The 18556-nt window shown below is 35.8% G+C and overlaps 1 protein-coding gene across 1 annotated transcript in view; it reads right to left on the reverse strand.

Moving 5' to 3' along the window:
* LOC126724247 (germin-like protein subfamily 1 member 7) overlaps positions 1-13422 on the reverse strand; it is a 51403-nt gene extending 37981 nt beyond the window's left edge. Inside the window, exons 1-2 of the mRNA XM_050428759.1 lie at positions 13166-13422; positions 12734-12877 (exon numbers count right to left, since the gene is read on the reverse strand). Of these exons, the coding sequence (XP_050284716.1) occupies positions 12734-12877; positions 13166-13292 (271 nt within the window). The 5' untranslated portion in view covers positions 13293-13422. The remainder of the gene's footprint in view (positions 1-12733; positions 12878-13165) is intronic.
* Between the last annotated feature and the right edge of the window lie 5134 nt (positions 13423-18556).

Here is an 18556-nt window from a genome sequence, read left to right on the forward strand (position 1 = left end):
GATTCGTCGGGAGTTGAAGTAAGTCCTACATTGTATAGGAGCATCATAGGGAGTTTGCTCTACCTTGCAGCCAGTAGACCGGACATTGCTTTCAGTGTGGGCGTTTGTGCCAGGTACCAAGCTAATCCGAAGGAATTTCATCTGACTGCTGCTAAGCGAATCATTCGATATGTGAATGGTACTGCAAACTATGGTTTGTGGTATTCAAAAGACTCAAATGCTTGTCTTGCTGGGTATTCAGATGCTGACTGGGCTGGCAGTGTAGACGATCGGAAAAGCACTTCAGGCGGCTGTTTTTATCTTGGTAACAATCTTGTCTCGTGGATGAGCAAGAAGTAGAATTCAGTGTCTCTATCTACTGCAGAAGCAGAATACATCGCTGCTGGAAGTTGCTGCACTCAGCTTCTTTGGATGAAGAAATTACTTCATGACTATGGAATTCCTCAAGAAACGATGTGTGTCTTCTGTGATAACACCAGTGCCATCAATCTTTCCAAGAATCCTGTCCAGTATTCAAAATCCAAACACATAGAGATACGTTACCATTTCATTCGGGATTTGGTAGAGGAAAGAGTTGTGTGTCTTGAGTTCATACACACCGACAATCAAAAGGCAGATATCTTCACCAAGCCTCTCGATGGTCTACGGTTTGAATCACTCCGTAAGACCATTGGTGTTGGTACAATTCCTTGACTCTCTTGTGTGTTGTGTGCTTCACATATTTATAATATGATAAGTCTGTTTGTGTTGGGGCACACACCTCTTTGATAGGCTCTTTGTGCAACATGTTTCTTGTTTGTTTGTCCATTTGTGAATATTGTTGCTTCTTTTTATGTTTGTTCAATTTTTTTTCTTGTGTCAAAAATCCAAAAATCACATAAAAAATTAGAAAATCAAAAAGCTTGATTGACTTTGTTGAGTCTTGTCTCAAAACTTGTTTTGCCTTGTACCTTTGTGCTAATGGCTTTGTGCATTTTCGAGCATTGCTATTTTCGAGCATTGCTTGTTTCTTTGCACTCATACCTCTGTGGGAGAAATCTTGAAATCTTTGTGATTGTTGTAAATAGATCTTCAAACTTGTCATGAATGATTAGTGAATGGTTTTGTTGATCTTGAGACATGCATAGACTTGTGTCTATATATCTTCCCACTCTTTATTTTTGTTTTGCTATAAAGAGCTCACCAAATGTAAATCTCCAAATGAAAAGAGATATTGAGCTGCAAAAGCCTGTCGCACATTCTAGTATTTGACTAGGAAAAAGGGTAAGCGACCTTATATTAAAGTGAATGTTTATTCAAAAAGGCCAAAGGCCTGCTCTTTAAAGTGAAATGTCATATATCACTCTCACAATGAGAGATGATTGCCTCAAAAGATCAAAAAGATCAACTGTTATGATTGAAAGTGGAGTCAAATGATAAGCTCCAAGTTATGTTATCAAGTTGTGTGGGAGGTCATATATACATATTTCTATAATTGAGATGGGTCACATGATCTAGTGCTAATTGTGTATGCCTTGGTTGAATTGATCATTGAAGCTTCACATTAGACAAAGGACTATCTCATTGTTGATATCCACACACAACACACGAGTTTATGTTCAATAAATGCCATATTCATTTGTGTGATTGTACTTGATGAAATATGTTTTTCACATGCTCAATCTTTGTTAATTCAAGCACAAAAAGATTTTTGAGTGTTTTAGGTGTTTTTGGAAAGTATTTTGTTTAAGAAATCTGAAAATTTCAAAAATCCAGTTTTGCCCTGTTTTGGCGGCTCAGTCGCGGGTATGTCAAGTCACGAGCCTCAGTCACATCTTCGCTGGTCATTTTTGGCGACTTGTTTGCGAGTGGAAGGTCCAGTCGCGAGGTTCACTCAGAGATTTTCGCGGCTCAGCTCGCGACTCACTCGCGGGTAGACCTTCCAGTCGCGAAAAACACTTAGAAAATTTTTTTCAAATCTTTGTCCTTGAGTGTTTAGGCGGCTTGATCTGGCGACTTTTTGGCGACTCGTTTCAGTCGCGAAAATCGCGTGTTTTGGATATACAGGGGCAGTTTTTAAACTTTTTATTTTTCCCTCGATCTTTTTGTGACTGTTCATTGTCTTTGTCATCTGCTCTTACACATTCACACCGTGCCTCCCTTTTCGATCTCCATTATTTGCCTCTTTTCAGCTCAAAATCGTCGACTAACAGGTATGGTTTTCTGTCTTGCACTCTATTTTACTTGTTGTTATGGTTTTCCCTCTGGATTATTCACATTTGATTGTGTTTTTGTGATGGGTTTTTAGCTCAACTATTACTCTTTGTCCATGCTTAGATTTTGAAAGCTTGCGTTTCTGTTTTTGAGCTAGTTTATTTTGGTGGTTGTGTTCTTCATCATGTGCTTAGCTAGGGTTAGCTATTTTTGTCTGATCTGCTGTTGATGTCGTGTTTCACTATGATCCTGTGTGGTATCCTTTTGATGTGTTATTGAATGTGGGTCCTTTTTCAGCTGATTATGTGGTTCTATTTGGAATTCCTCTACTGTGTAGTTCAATTTGGGCCATTTGTGTCCCTCATTGCTATTTTCTGACCATTTTCATCCAGCTATTAGGGTTCCTTCATTGTCCCTAATTTTTCTCTAACCCAATGCTAATATAGTCTGTTGGATTGTGTTCTGTCATTTCCCTTGTTCATAATGCAGACTGGTCATGTCACCATTCAAGAAAGCTGCTGTGAAAGGAGGTAGTTCCAAAAGGAAGGAACCAGTAATTGATGTTGATGATTACCCACCTCAACCAAAAGGGACTCGCTCTTCATCAAAGAGATTCGATCCCAACAAGTTCAGATCATATGCAGCCTATCAGTCTTATGAGAATTTCTTTAAACATGCCACACCATTACTAGAAAGAGCTTTGGATCAGTCCTCACTTCATGACACTGACATTCCGAAATGGTTTGCTCACAAGGATTGGAATTACCTTCTCTCTGATCCGGATGACGTGTATGAAGAGTTGGTAAAAGAATTTTATGCTAACGCAATTGTGGAAGGAGATGAACTTAAGTGCTGGGTTCGGAAAAAGAGCTTTTCTGTCTCTCCTACATATCTGGCAGAAATTCTTCACATCAACAGACCCATTTTCCGACATTCACCGGTTTATGATGATCTCTGTCCTGATGAGGAGCTTCTCAAAGAAATTCTTGGTCAAGACTTGGAGTTCTCACCCAATGGCAAATCCATCAGTGTTTCCTCTCTTTCTCCAAAACTGAGAGTGCTTACAATTGTGATGTTTCACAATTTGTACCCCTTATCAAGCACTGGGTATATGAACCTCGGACGTGCTTTGTTTCTTCATGATCTAATCTCTGATGTGGAAATAGACATCTGTGCTCATATCTTTCATGTTCTGCGCAAAACGGTTCTTCGAAATGAGTCTCGGATATGCGTTCCTCTCTGCAGTCTCATTTCACGGATCTTGAAGCTCAAGGGAATTTATCCAACGGCTGATGAATCTCCTATCTCCAAACCAAGTCCAATCAACATGCGGACATTCAATGCAAGCATTGGACATAGTCGGAAGAGAGCCAAACCAGAAACTTCTGCATCTCACAGTGACTCTCAGTTTAGCACTCTCTCCCTAGATGAGAAACTTGATTGCATTGTATCCTCTGTCCACGAGTTGAATACAAAGATGTCTGGACTCACAGCTTCTCTACACCATCAAAGCACTCGATGGGATATGAAGTTTACTTCTCTTCAAACTCAATTGGATCAAATTCAGAGAAAGCTGGAAGAGGATGACTAGCCTATTCCATGACAAAAAGGGGGAGTGATAGGCGGGCATGATCAGAGGGGGAGAACATTACCTAAGGGGGAGTGTCTTTACATTCTTCTTCAGTTTCAATTTTTTTCTTTAAATTGATATATTATGTTTTGTAAACTATTATTCAAGATGTTTTTGTGGTTTGTACCCATGTGCTTTTGTAAGCTTTTAGGGTTAATGTTTTATGCATAGTTTGTAGGCTTTATGGTATGTACCTTGCTTAATGCAGCCTTTATGCTATGTTGAAATCAGTACTTTAATCTAAATGTTCTGCATTTTAGTTTATGTACTGTCACTCTTGTGCCCTTGTAGGATTGTTCCTAGATGCATATGCCTTGTGGGTTATGCATTGGTTGAGTGTTGAGCATACAAGTGTCTTGCCTTGTGCTTGTTAACTTGTATGTCCTTGTGTTCATTCCAAGTGTGAATGAGCACTGTGATCACTACCTTGTGGTGTTCACTTGGTTGATCAAGCCATGGTTTGTTTCCTAACTCCATCTTTGCTTGATCACATATTGCCTGTTTCATATGCATTTATAATTTTCTGCTTACAATGATCATGGTGTATTGTTGTGTTTCAGGAGTATTATGTTCATATGATTCAAGTGCTTCACAGCTTCTAGAGTTAGGTGTGAGTGAGTTTTGTTCAACTGTTCCCAACTCACATGTTAAGTCTAGAGTCTGTTTTAGGGTTTTGTCACGAAATAGCCAAAGGGGGAGATTGTAAGGTTGAATTTATTCAACCATCTAATTGGTTTTATTCCGTGCCAAATTTGCTTGTAATTCAGCATTTAGTAACCCTGTATTTAGGTGGGTTTGTTGTAAGGGTAGTGAGTGAGATAGAGTGAAGTTTGCTCAAGAGTGTGCAAGAAAACAGAGACTCGCGGGTGGACTCGCGGCTGCAAGCCGCCAGATGCTGCACACGTGCCAAGCATGCTGGAAGATGAATAGTCATGCTAGCTGGAGCACTACAGGACAAAACAGGACAACTGGCCATACGGTTAACTCGCGACTGGATCTCGCGACTTAGTCAAGCCGCGAGGTCAAGCCGCGAGCCACCCCTGTTTTTGTAAAACCTGACGTTTCGCATTCCTCTCCCACTCCAGTATAAATACCCATTTTACCCACGATTGAAAGAGAGCTTCCAGAGAGATTTTTGAGAGAGAAACCCTAAAGAAAAACCAGATTGTTTCACCCACAATCTCTACCTTAGAGTCTCTTCAAATTCCTCAACTCTCTTCCTCTCCATTGTCAAATCCTTGAGAGGCATTATACCAAACCTGGTTCTCACCATCATCATCACTGTGAGACAGTTGTTTGGATTGCTGGGAAGCAGTTAGGAAGGAACCAATCTTCATTGGTTGATGCTATGGTCTAGTAGCGGAATCCGGGAAGCTAGAAAAGAAAAAGGTTCGGCGCAACCTCGTTGGAGCAAGAAGCTTGGAGGGCTTAGGTGCACTGGGTAGATTAGGCTTGGAGGGTCTATTGCTGTCCTTGTATCCCAACTGTATTTTCTAGTGGATTGATTACCGCTTGGAGGGCGGCGGAGAGGTTTTTCACCGAGGACTTCGGTTTCCTCTTCGATAACACATCGCGTGTTGTCTTTGTGTTTGCATCTTCCTTCCTCTCTATCTTTGCCTTTTTATTATCTGCTGTGGATTTTATTTTGTTATGGCTTAGATAGTTTTTAACCAATTTCATATTATAGCATGTGTTAAGTTTCCGCACACTAGTTGTTTGACATATTGCTTGAATTGGTTTAGTTGTAATTTGGGGGTCTAAACGTTCAAAGGTGTTTTGTACACGTTTTTGAACTTTCATATTCCAATTTCTTTTACCGACAAATTAAAATATCAGAACAACCTTATTATGACTTCGGATTTCCAAACATTTATCTTTCTGTGAAAGGATCAGCCATTTTCAACTTCTGTGGCAAACACCGCAAGGAAGAGCTGGCATTTAAGAGTTGGGATCAACGTTAAATAGTTAGATTCGGAAATAGTATCAAATATTCAAAAATTATCTAGTAATTTCTGTACGTTTTTAGACCCCTTAAAACACAAGTTGATTAACCTAGTTATTTAGCCAAGTGATTACTTAGGTAAATTATTTAAATCTAGGTTAACACAAATAAATCATATCATGTAAATAATGCGGAAAATAAAAAACACAATGATATTGTTGGATTCTAAGACTTCATGTTTAAATGTATTAGAACTTCATTATGTAATGTTGGCAAACCATGATCAAAACGTTTAGTCTTGTTTTAGACTTGCTCAAAGTATGTTTATGTGTAAAATTGGAATCGAGTAATTGTAGAAAATTACTGTTCAATTTCTACAAGGCTCGATCGATCAAAAATTAGACTCAATCGATCGAACCTCGTGCAGAATGTTTTTTTTACAGAATTTCCAACTCAACCCAAGCCCGTTTGACGTGTAGGGTTTTATGTTTTGCCTTAAGTATAAAAGCAAAAACCCTAGTCACGTTTTATGTTGTTGTTTATGCTGTGTATGTGAGTCTCTTGTGAGATCTAGAGGTGTTTGCCTTCACATATACTTAGGGTTATCAAGAATCAAGATTGATGTTGAGATCTTGATGATTGTTTCGGTTGCTACATAAAGAGCTTCAAGATATATAAGTGGAAGTGCTTGTGCTTACTGTGAATCCAAGAAAGAAGTAGTCTGTGGACTCGGAGCTATCACGTGGTTGTGGTAGTAAGTTTTCTACTCGAGGTAGCAATAGGATGTTAGTGGTTTAAGTCACTATTGTGTAAACTTCAATTCTATCATAGTGGATCTGTTTTACCTTGAGGATAGCTAAGTTAAATCCTCCCCAGGTTTTTTACCGGTTTGATTTTTCTGGGTCATCATATTTTTGTGTTATTTATTTTCCGCACTTTACAATGATATGATATATGTGTGTTAACCTAGATTTGACTAAGTAATCACTTGGCTAATTAACTAGGTTAATCTAGTTGTATTTTAAGGGGTCTAAAAACGTACAGATATGATAACCCAAGAAAACCAAACCGGTAAAAAATCTGGAGAGGATTTAACCTAACTATCCTCAAGGTAAAATAGATCCACTATGAAAGAATTGAAGTTTTACAATAGCGATTTAGACCACTAACACGTGACAGCTCCGAGTCCATAGACTACTTCTTTCTTGGATTCACAGCAACCTCAAGTTCTCCCACTTGTGTTTTTCTTTAAGCTTTTTGTGCAGCAACTAAAGCGATCACCTAGCTTTTGAAATCAATCTTGATCTTAATAACCCTAAGTTTGTATGAAGGCAAACACCTTTAGATCTCACAAGAGATTCACACACACATCATAAACAATAACCTGAGAACATGGCTAGGGTTTTTCCTTTTATACTTAAGACAAAACATAAAACCCTACACATCATATGGGCTTGGGTTAAGTTGGAAAATTCTGCCGAAAAACATTTTGCACGAGCTTCGATTGATCGAGTCTAATTTTTGATCAATCAAGCCTTGCAGAAAGTGAATAGTAACTTTCTGCAATTACTCGATTACAACTTCACAAAACATACTTTGAGCAGCCTAAATCTAGACTCTAAGTTTTGATCAAGGTTTGCCAACATTACCTATTGAAGTTCTAAAACATTTAGGTCCAAAATCCTTAGAACCTAACAATTTCACATATCAAAAAACAAATGCAGATCTTTCTTACAATAAATTAAATTAATAACGTACTTAATACACAATGCTCTCACTTTTACGGTGTTTAAGAGAAGTGTTTGGTAGATAGTATTTTTTGAGTCCTACATTGTTCTAAGGAGTGAGATCATTTATTTTTTTTATAAACAATTGTAAGTCACCATTGATATGCTAAAAAAGTGGGCTTAGTGATTACTAAGGTTTTATCTATATCACATTCATGTGTACCATCCCATAGCATCTCGCACATGTGAGGTCCATGTGGTGATTAAAGAGATTATTTGTGTAATTTTAATGATCACGTGACTTTTTTTAATTAGTCATATGACATGTTTAAATAATATACATAAATAATCCAATAAATTGCAACGTAATGGGTTGAACTAAGATCTAGTTACTGCTGTGGCAAAATATGGGATAGGAGTGTCCACAGGTTGGGTTGGGCACACAGGTGGAGGACAATATTTTTAACCAACCTGCCAATAGCCTATTGGGAAAATTCTAATTCTCTACCAACCCATCAATCTATAAATTCGACTAGTCGGTTAAAAATCTTAATGGTTTCAACTCAACAAGTTGAGTGGGTTGGATGGGTTGGCAAATTCAGTTGACTAAATGAAATTATTTCCATAAAATTGGAAAATTGTTTGCTTGCTCAAATAAAATTCTTTAAAAAATTAGAAAAAAAAAAAAAAAAAAAAAAAAAAAAAAAAGAAAGAAAGAAAGAAAGGAAACACTGAAAATTATTTTATTAAAAATAATAACAAATACTACATTGTTATTTTATAAGATTGACTTAAAATAAAAAGAAACATGACAAAGTATATCAATATATGGGGGCAGGTAGGCGGGTCATGGGTATTTTTTGCACGGGCCTAATATAGGATCCGGTGTCAACTATCAACATGTGATGCCATATGGTTTTTCGTTTTTTTCTTTTGTTTCTAAACAATTTGCTTGTATGAGACTTGACCTATCGATGGAGTCTTCGTTCACTTATGTGTAATGTGTGTGGCACTTTGTTTAACAACCCGTGTGTTTTGCAACCCCTATGATTCACATCAACTTGTTTACTTGACAAGCTGATCAATAACTATATATACAAAGGCACAGGGTTCAATTCCTGCAAGGAGAATGTCATGAGTGACACGTATTTGGGTATTCAAATATTCAGGTTCTACTTCAAATGCAGCACAAGCTCTAGTGTTCTCATCTTGCTTTGTTTTGCTAGCACGCACAGCCAATGAAGCAGAATAGTTGTGCGGTGTAGGTGTATGGCACATTATCGCTTGCTGAGGTGAACATGTCAGCCGATGCCGAAGTTCTTGGCGGTGCCTGTAGTGATGAACTCGTTGGCTCGTTGGCTTTAATATCAAGGTGTTTTTTTTTTTTTTTTTTTTTTTTTTTTTCAAAATTGTTAGGTTCTAAATGTTTAGAACAATTGGCAAATCATGAACACGAACTTGTCTAGATATAGATCTTAGAGTCTATAGGTATTATTAGACAATGCTCAAGGTGATTCAAGTCAAGATTCAAAAACATACAAACTACAGGAAGAAGATTTCATAATCTGTTTGGTTCAATCAATCGAAAGACAGGCTCGATCGATCGAAAGTCGTATTTGCAGAATTTTAATTAAACCCAAACAGCAGTTCAAGCCCATTAAGGATTAGGGTTTCTAATCTACTTCTCCCAGTATATAAAGGAAACCCTAAGCACGTTTTTATGTGGCTTTTCAGAGAGAAAAGAGTGTGCCTCTTTTGTATTTAGGGTTTTGTTCCTAAAAAACTCTTTTATGTCTTCTACCGGTGCTATTCCTTGAAGAATCTCAAGATCCGGTATTGTAGAAGTTGCTGCCTTCTCTAGTCATCAAAGGTGCTGATGATCTAAACCTTCAAGGGTGGTCTTGGAGTCACAAACAGGAGTGTTTGTGTTGCTAAACCTTTGAGTGGGATCTCAAAGTCACAAACGGGGGTGTTTGTGTTTTGCAAAGGCCAAAGAAAGAAGGAGTCCGTAGATTCGAAGCTTGCACGTGGTCGTGTCAATAAGTTCTACTGGTGGGTAGCAATAAGAAGTCGAGCGTGGGGACTTGTAAGTCTTATTGTATGAACTTCGATTCTTTCTAGTGGATTTGCTTTTTACCTTGAGGATAGCTAGATTAAATTCTCCCCAGGTTTTTTACCGGTTTGGTTTTCCTGGGTTATCATATCGTTGTGTTATTTATCTTTCCGCTTCTATGCATGATATGATTGTTTAATTGTGATAACCTAGACTTGTAATTTAGACTAAGTAATCACTTGGCTAATTACCTAGGTTAATCCAATTGCGTTTTTAAGGGGTCTAAAAACCATGAAAAATAACACTGATTTTCTAACAATTTCATTAGTTAGCACGTTTTCAAAACTATTTAGGAAATTAACATCTTAAGTGTGATAAACTCAATTTTGGAATGCCAAACTCGAGTCCATCAGACTCGTTTTCCATCAAATTGAAATTGAGCCGTTCAGACTCAATTTCGATATTCACAACAAAAACGAAAACAACAAAGAGAAACACAACAACCAAAGAGAAAAGTGAAACAATCAAACACGACCCATTTCCAAAAACTCTTCTTCTCCAACAATCAAACACAACAACCAAAGAGAAACAACGAAATTAACAAACCCAAGACCCACCTAGGGTTTTACTTGGATCAGATCGCACAGGTTTTGCTAGAGTTGCTGGGATCGGATCAGAGTTGCTGGAGTTGATTGGATCGGATCGGTGGTTCTCTCTCACTTTATCTTGTTCCATATCTCTCGTTCCCCACCGAAGCTCACCTAGGTTTTGCTCAGATCAGATCAAACTTGGGTTTTGTTGGAGTTAAGTTTTGCTTGAACAACGAAATCGAGTCCAATAGGCTCGAGCTCTATGTTGAAATCAACTTCATCGTGCTCAATTTAGAACACCGAAATTGAGTTTATTGCACTCGAGATGTTAGTTTCCTAAATAGTTTTGAAAACATGCTAACTAATAAAATTGTTTGAAAATCAGTATTATTTTGAAGAAAAAAAAAATCGCTAATATTAGTTAAAAGTTTTTGAGTGCTTGAAGGAAAGGAAAGAGAAAAGAGAAAAGAAAGCGCAAAAGCAGGATTTTAACTTGATTCATATGTCCACAGCCTAAACTCTTTTTTTAGGTTTTAAACCCTAATTGAGTTAGACTCAATCAGATTTCTAATCAATTAATTAAAGTGATTAAACATGCAATTAGATTTGACTTAAAATAAATATCACACAATCACAAATCATAAGAATACCAAGAATGATGACCTAGGAAAACTTTTAAAACTGTGGTTTCAAAGTAAAAAACCTAGGGAGAATTTAACCTAAACAATCCTCAAGGCATAGAATGGAGGTTTATACAATAGACTTAACCTTAAATCTACTGCTATGTCACATAGTACTTACTCACATGACCACACACAGCTCCGAATCCATGGACTCTTCTATTACGAAACTATTGCACATAAACAGTCTTGTTTAGGGAGAATTTAACCTAAACAATCCTCAAGGCAACATTTTACTAATAGAATGGAGGTTTATACAATAGACTTAACCCTAAATCTACTGCTACGTCACGTAGTACTTACTCATATGACCACACACAGCTCCAAATCCACGGACTCTTCTATTGTGAAACTGTTGCATATAAGCACTCTTGTTTGTGACTTTGAGACTCCACTCAAAGGTTAAGATCATCAACTGTGGTTGATTTGATTGCAACAACTTTACTCTATAGCCAAATCTATTATTTGCACAAGGTTTTTGGTCGTAGCTTCAAAAGGGTTTGGAAGAACTCCAATTTTGTGCACTTCCCTTCTCTTGAATACGTAAAAATGTGCTCTATGATTTGTATTTAAATATCCTTAAGATCCATCAAAACCCTAGATCCAATGGCTGAAAAAGAAAGTGAGAATTCAAATCTACACAAATCACAATAGGTCGAGATGTGCATCTCAATCGGTCGAGATAAGTGAGACTATTTCTGCACTTATCATTTCCTACTTTCTTGAGTCTTCAATTGTGCAGAACTTCATTTGTCTTGTTTCTAAATATTTCCAGAGTAAACACTTAGACAAAAACTAAGTTCTAAAGATTACAATTTATTCATGCTTGCCAACCTAAAAATATGGACTTTACATCCTTACTATTGGACTCTTGTGTCTGCAATGAACGAAAGTATGGCTTATATACTAGAGAACTACTCTAAATTAGCCCTAAACTAACTCATAATTTGTTTGTTTGTTCTACAAGCACATAGACCATATATCTTTAACAATATTTAAACCCTTAAGTATTATGTTTTTCTTCCTCTTATAATTTTTCCATGTTACAACGGTATCAATACATAGTGTTGTAGAAGCTCAATACATTTGCTATTTCAACACCCAAAAAATGTTGCTTCAATCTTACATGCAGAAATGTTTGACATAGAGTAGATGCTACTAAGCCCTAATTAAATTTGACCTCCCATTTGCATAAACGAAAACAAATTCTCTGTTTATTTTAAATAAAATTTAGATCATTTTATATTTAGTAGTTAGGTGCTAGTAATTTCAAACATTGTGGATCCAAGGTGTAATCAAGATTTATTCCTGAACTGATTGCTTTGCCATTCCTATTATGAAATGACTTGCTTTGCATTTCCTACTACACAATGACTTGCACTGAAAAAAATAAATAATAACAAATCATTTAATTTGATAATAATTATTTCAATGGAATTACATCAAGGGAAACAATGTAAACTTTATTCAAACTATATGGTGGTTCATCATTCCTATTACAAATATTTTTCCAAATTGTAGTTGACTTAAAATTGTTTTTGAAGATAATCAACTACATTCTTGTCCAACTGGAAGGCCTTGGCGAGAACATCAGGATTGATTGGAGGATTAGATCCAAAGACCGCATTTGCTATGGTGATCAACCCAGGATTTTGACTGCTAAGACCAGCAAAGGCAACAGCATTGGTCTGCCCTATGTTGAATTGGAAGTGAATGAGACCAATTGGGAAGACAAAGACATCTCCCTTGTTTAGAACTTTGGTGAAGAGTTTGTTTGGGTTGGATGTGACAAATCCAACCAAGAGAGTACCCTCCATGACTACCAAAAGCTCAGTGCCGCGAGGGTGAGTGTGAGGAGGATTCAGGCCATATGGGGCAAAGTCGAGACGAGCCAAAGATATGCCTAAAGTGTTAAGACCAGGTAATTTATCGACATTCACAAGATTGACACTTGATCCAAGTTTACTTGCAGCTGTGTTTCCAGGAATATTGAGTCCGGGAAAGAAAAAATCGTTGACTGTGACAATTGCTGGGTCCTTACAAAATTTTCCATTCACAAATACTACACAAAGAAAAGTTTGTTATTGTCACAAATAAGAAAGTTCTGTAACAATGGACAATAGCATATCTTGTAGGAAAAAAAAAAAAAAATCTAATGTAGATGATATAACGTAGGTGATGATAATAATTTCATTAATGTGTTGAACTTCACGAAAATTAAGGATCTCGAAAGAATGTAGGTGATTATGACACTACTACATTCTGTTAATAATGAGCGGGCGTGTAGATTTGCAGTTCGTCAAAAAAAAAAAAATAAATAAATAAATAAAAGGAGGGAGCATGTACATACCAGCAGAATCGGTGTTGTTAATTGCGACACAAAAGTCTTGCAAAGGACTAGGGTCATAAGCTGAAACAAGGGTGGTTGCCAAAGCCAAAATGGCCACAGTAAAAAGGTAAGGAACACCTTTCATCATATTTGAGGTTATGCTATCTCTATCTTATGGTATAACTAGTACTCTAGGTATTCTTGCTTGGGTGAGGGATGGGAACAAAGCATATGGGGATATGTCTACTTATAGAGAGGAGTCAGTGAACATGTCATATTTTTTCACAAACGGTGCATATAAGACTTGGTAATACTTCAACCGTTCTCAAGTTCTTATTTTAATGCCTATCAAAAAAAAATTTTATTTAATAATGGCTGAACCATTCTTTAACCACTACTACTCTTTACACATTTGAAAAGCAATCAAATTGGACCACTTCAATGCCGTTGTGCAGTTTTCGTGTTGCTTTGGCCAAACCACAAATTAACCTTACGTTAGTATATTTAACATTGAAATAATCGAAGAACCCATGCATATATCTTGACTCTGTGCTCATTAGGGAATGTTTAATTGTCAACGGTGTGACCCATATAATTAAGTATGCTTTTGTTGAACTAATCTTATTGACCACATCTTATCTGGCGGGTACTAATTACTAAATATGTTTTAGTTGTTTTTTAGATTTAATGGTTTTCTAGAACCAATAACTACCATGGCATTTGTCTACCGAGGCATGAGATATATATACTCTTGTCGGTCCCTTTTTGTTGTTCTCATTTCATGCTATGGTGTTCTATGATGTAATTCTTATGAATGTTGGGTCAACACCATAGTTAAATCATATTTGTTACAATTCATGGCATGATCTCATCCATCGAAACGCTTATTGAAGTTATTGCATGAGAAGTAAAGTAAAAAAACATTGTTAATTAAAAAAAAAAAAAAAAAAAAAAAGAGTTTGACATAAACCACAATGAATTCAAAAACATAATTATATGAAATTATTCCATGCATAACACGGAACCGCGACTAGTTTAGATTTATAAAATTCAAGCGAAAACTTGAAATGGATCCATTTTAAATGACGTCATATTATGTATCCCTTTAATTGAACCATGAAATTGGTCTAGTTAGGGTCACATTTTATGTAATTGGCATGTTTTTTGACAAAACACATTTTATGTAAAGAGCATGGGGAGTTTTATCATTTTAAGTGTTATGTAATATGAGAGGCTTACCCAAATGTTACCTATTGCACACTAACCCATCAGAGTTCAGGGAATTGGGAAAGACATGCTAAGCAACATGCTTTCCTTTATCAACTTTGAACCACTAGAGCTTTACTGAACATACTTCTTGGCCCTCCAAACCACGACTCCCAAAATTCCCCCTATGAGACTCATGAGCTTGGATCATGAGCCATAAATGAGATGTTGTGCCATGAGCTCGAACTATGGGCCTTGATGAGATTATATCGCCATGAGTTTTGGACCATTGGCTTTGGCATCATTTTTGTGAATAAGGACTCTTTTGGGCTTTAAAATATATTCTTCCAAAATCCATGATAATGTTGACGTGGTGCGGGTCGCCAATGAAATGAAGCCATGTGGTGTGAAAAATTTGTCCTCAACATAAGTTGTAACTGCTCGTTTTTTTATTAGTGGATTTTTTGAGCGTGGTGACTTAAAATTCACTTGGTGAGGGTTTTTTCTGTAAAGATTTTCCTCATCATGATCAAATCTATTTTCCATTGCATCTAATTTAGTTTGGTTGATTTGATTGTGCCTCCACATTATTTGCATGAAATTTAAATAATTAATCAACTTGGATAATTGAAATAATTAACCGAAGTCAATTTATAACCTAACAGGTCCATTTCAAATAAAGATAATTATTTTCTTATTTATTAGGAGCTCTTAGGAAAACATGAATTTTTTATATTAGTCAACTCAACAATAAAAAAGACAAGTTTATGTAGAATAAATGCTAACAATATATATATATATATATATATATACATATATAATGTGCCATTTAAGCTGTCCATATTGTATCTTGGAGTTTTGAAGATCAACTCACATTTCTTAGTGTTTCCAACGGAGATGTTTAGAGTTCAAATTCCCACTCCCCTATTGGAGCTATTGATCTTCTTTTTTTTTTTTTTTAAGAAAAAAGTTTTCAATAGAAAAAAAAGTTGTCAATGCAGTTAATGTTCCATATCTTTGTTTTCTCTAGATGGTTATATATTCTATATCTATTTTGCACAAGTCCACTATAAATAACTCCATTGTCCACACAACAAATTGATATCAAATTTTCCATTATCTTAACAGGTAATTGTTAGATTTAGACCTTTGAACAAAAAGTGTTTAACCAATTTTAAGTCCAAATTGTTAATTAGATTAATTATGCGAGCCTTAGGTTAAAGAAATAATCAAATATATCATGCATAGTGAAAAAATAAATAACAAAAGATATGATGACCCAGGAAACCTTATAAAATAACCTTTTCCAAAGGAAAAACCTGGGGGGACTAATCCCAAGAAGAACAATCCACTATTAGATAGAGATTTACAGTCAAAAAATCAATTCAAAGTAAACCTAAATAAAGTTAACAAAATTAGCTTTGAATCCCACAGACTTCTCTGATATAGATCTATTCCAACTTGAACCTCCAATTCACACTTTAGATCTCATGTACACTTGATTGCTGAAGCTTGGGTTGCTACTTGATTCCACTAGTACTAAGTGTGTGAGTGTGATCTCTAGTAGAAGCTCAAAATAGTAGAAGGCACATAACCCTTCAAATCTCAAAGAGTAGCTTTCCAAGTCCTGAAAACGTGTATTAGGGTTTCCCTTAAGTATTGATTAAAACTGGACTAAAAACCTAATCACTTGCTTGGCTTAATGGGCTGAAAAACAAAATTTGTAGAATTGAATTTTGATTGGTTGAATAATAGCTCCAATTGATCGAAACTACCATATTTTGATTCCTTGAATCTACAGTTTCATGTTCTTGTACACTATCTTGGCAATTTCTTGAGCATTGTCTAATCCATCTTATAGACATTATGATCTATACATTGAAAAGTTTGTGGTCACATGTTTACCAATTATCATATACACATATAGAACCTAACAATAAGTTCATTTCATATGTGTGTCTTTGTGTTAGAAGTACTTCAAACTCTATACCTTATATGTGTTTGTTTGTTTCTCAAAAAAAAAAAAAAAGTGTTTTTCTTGAGTAATATATATTAAGTGTTGGTCCCCCTAACTTGTCCTAAAAATCCTATGAATTGTACTGGTATATATTAAGTTCTTTGCCCCTCCTCACAACAATTTTTCACTTTTACTATAAACAAACTGAAATATAATAATATAAATAAATAAAATTTCCCACTTAAGAAATTCTAAAGACACAACAAAATCTTAAAATATTTTCATTTTTAACTGGGATACTCCCCGAATAATTTATTTTGACTTATAGTATGTCTGACACTTCAATTTATTGTGAAAATATTGTAAAATATTGTGACTTATACTTTGTTTTTACTTTTTAGCTAAAGCCTATCACAATTTTAAGTTTTTTAACCACTATTCCCACATTTTATTTATTTATTATTGTAGGGGCACGATTTTGGGGCTCAAGCCCAGCAAGCGGGTGATTCTGGCCCAAAAGTCCCTCAACAATGAATTTGTAGAGAGTAGGATACAGAACTAGTTCTTGACAGAGGAAACGCAGTTACAATCATGCCATGCAACCAGTTGGACGTAAGAATACCCCTTCGAACTCTTTGGAGTCATGGTCCCTGGGGCTGTTTCTTATACTTCTATCTCTTTTCTCCTTCTCTATCTTTCTCTTCCTTCAGCTTCCGATCCTTTTCCATGGGGATCTTCTTCTCTTATATAGCATCCTTCTTAAGATCATGACCCTACACTTGTCAGCCATCTGACCTTCCACTTGAGTGCCTGTCCCGTAGGTCATCCTTTTTCTTTTCTGTGAGTTGCACTGGCCAAGATGATTTGGCCTTTCTGTCCCTTCCACATTAATGCGGCTGGAAAAGTAGTTCCCTGGCATTTAATGCGGCAGTTGTGGTTGCCCCCCTTCCTGGACGCCATGCACCATTCCTTCGTATTGAGTAACCTTTCGTTAGGTAGGAGGTGCGATTTTGATACTCACTTGGCGAGTCCGAGGAGATACTCCTCCTCGGACGCCCCTAAGCAGGCCCAGCCCATCATAGTTAGGATGGGATATCCTTCGCCCCCTGCCTTTTCCTTCTTATCATGGTTGGGCTTGGTACATGAACTACGGCCCAACATCCGCTGACAGATTTTATCCCCCACAATTATTATTTAGAAAAATGTTGAAGGTACTTCAAGTTATACTAAATAAAACTTATAAATTGATGTGACAATGAATGTAATTGTGGTTGAATTGCCATTATATAATTGGTTACATATTGTAAGTTTAATATAGTAAAACTTATAATACCTGTAGCACTATCCATAAAAAATAATTAATGTCTTGTATTAAAACACTAAATCGTCCACTATTATTATTAATTTTTGGTCTTCTCCATCTCTTACTTTTTCACAGTCTCAATGTTTGAGTTGTTGCAATAAATTCAAATATTTATATGCTAACAAGAGTAGAAATACTATAAAAAAAAGGTTGAAAAGTAATTTTTTTTTTTTTTGGGTGCAAATGGTTGAAAAGTAATTAAGGGAAGGAAACTATCTAACTTTCCACTTACTGTTACACTATTAACAATTTTTTATTTTGTCTTTTGAGAACGAAAATAACATATTATCATTTTGGTTTGTCTATTAGAACGAAATATTTCAATACTAGCCTATTCCGACATACAATTTCAGAGTGTTTCGAGGTTACTAAAAAATTATATATATATATATAAGCTATATTTTCATACATTTAAAATTAATCTAATAAATTCGCTTAAACTATATTAATTTTTTTAATGCAAACAAGGAGGCAAAATTGAAATAAGGTTGGACAGTGGTTTCATAATAATTTCGGGTAAGCACACTGCCCAAGCTAACTCTATTTCCAACATTTTTTTTTTTTTTTTTTTTCCTCACCAGCCATACGGTGTCGTAAGAGGAAATGGAATATATTATCTTTTGGAATTCACAAACGTGGTTGTCTCATTCTTGTTTGGTTGACAGATAGGTTAATCTTGAAATATTGTTTTTTACCAGCATAATTATTTTCTAAAAAATATTTGGTAAGATGGAAACTATTTGACTTAATATATAAATCAGGGCCAACTCAATACATTTTATGATTAAAGATGAAAATTTTAAGTGAGACATTTTATGAAGAGTTATTAGTTTCTTCCAATATCCCAATGATGGTACTCACTAAAAACGTTTTGTGCAAAATTTAA

Source organism: Quercus robur, chromosome 1 (assembly GCF_932294415.1).
Source record: "Quercus robur chromosome 1, dhQueRobu3.1, whole genome shotgun sequence".
Lineage (NCBI taxonomy): Eukaryota > Viridiplantae > Streptophyta > Magnoliopsida > Fagales > Fagaceae > Quercus > Quercus robur.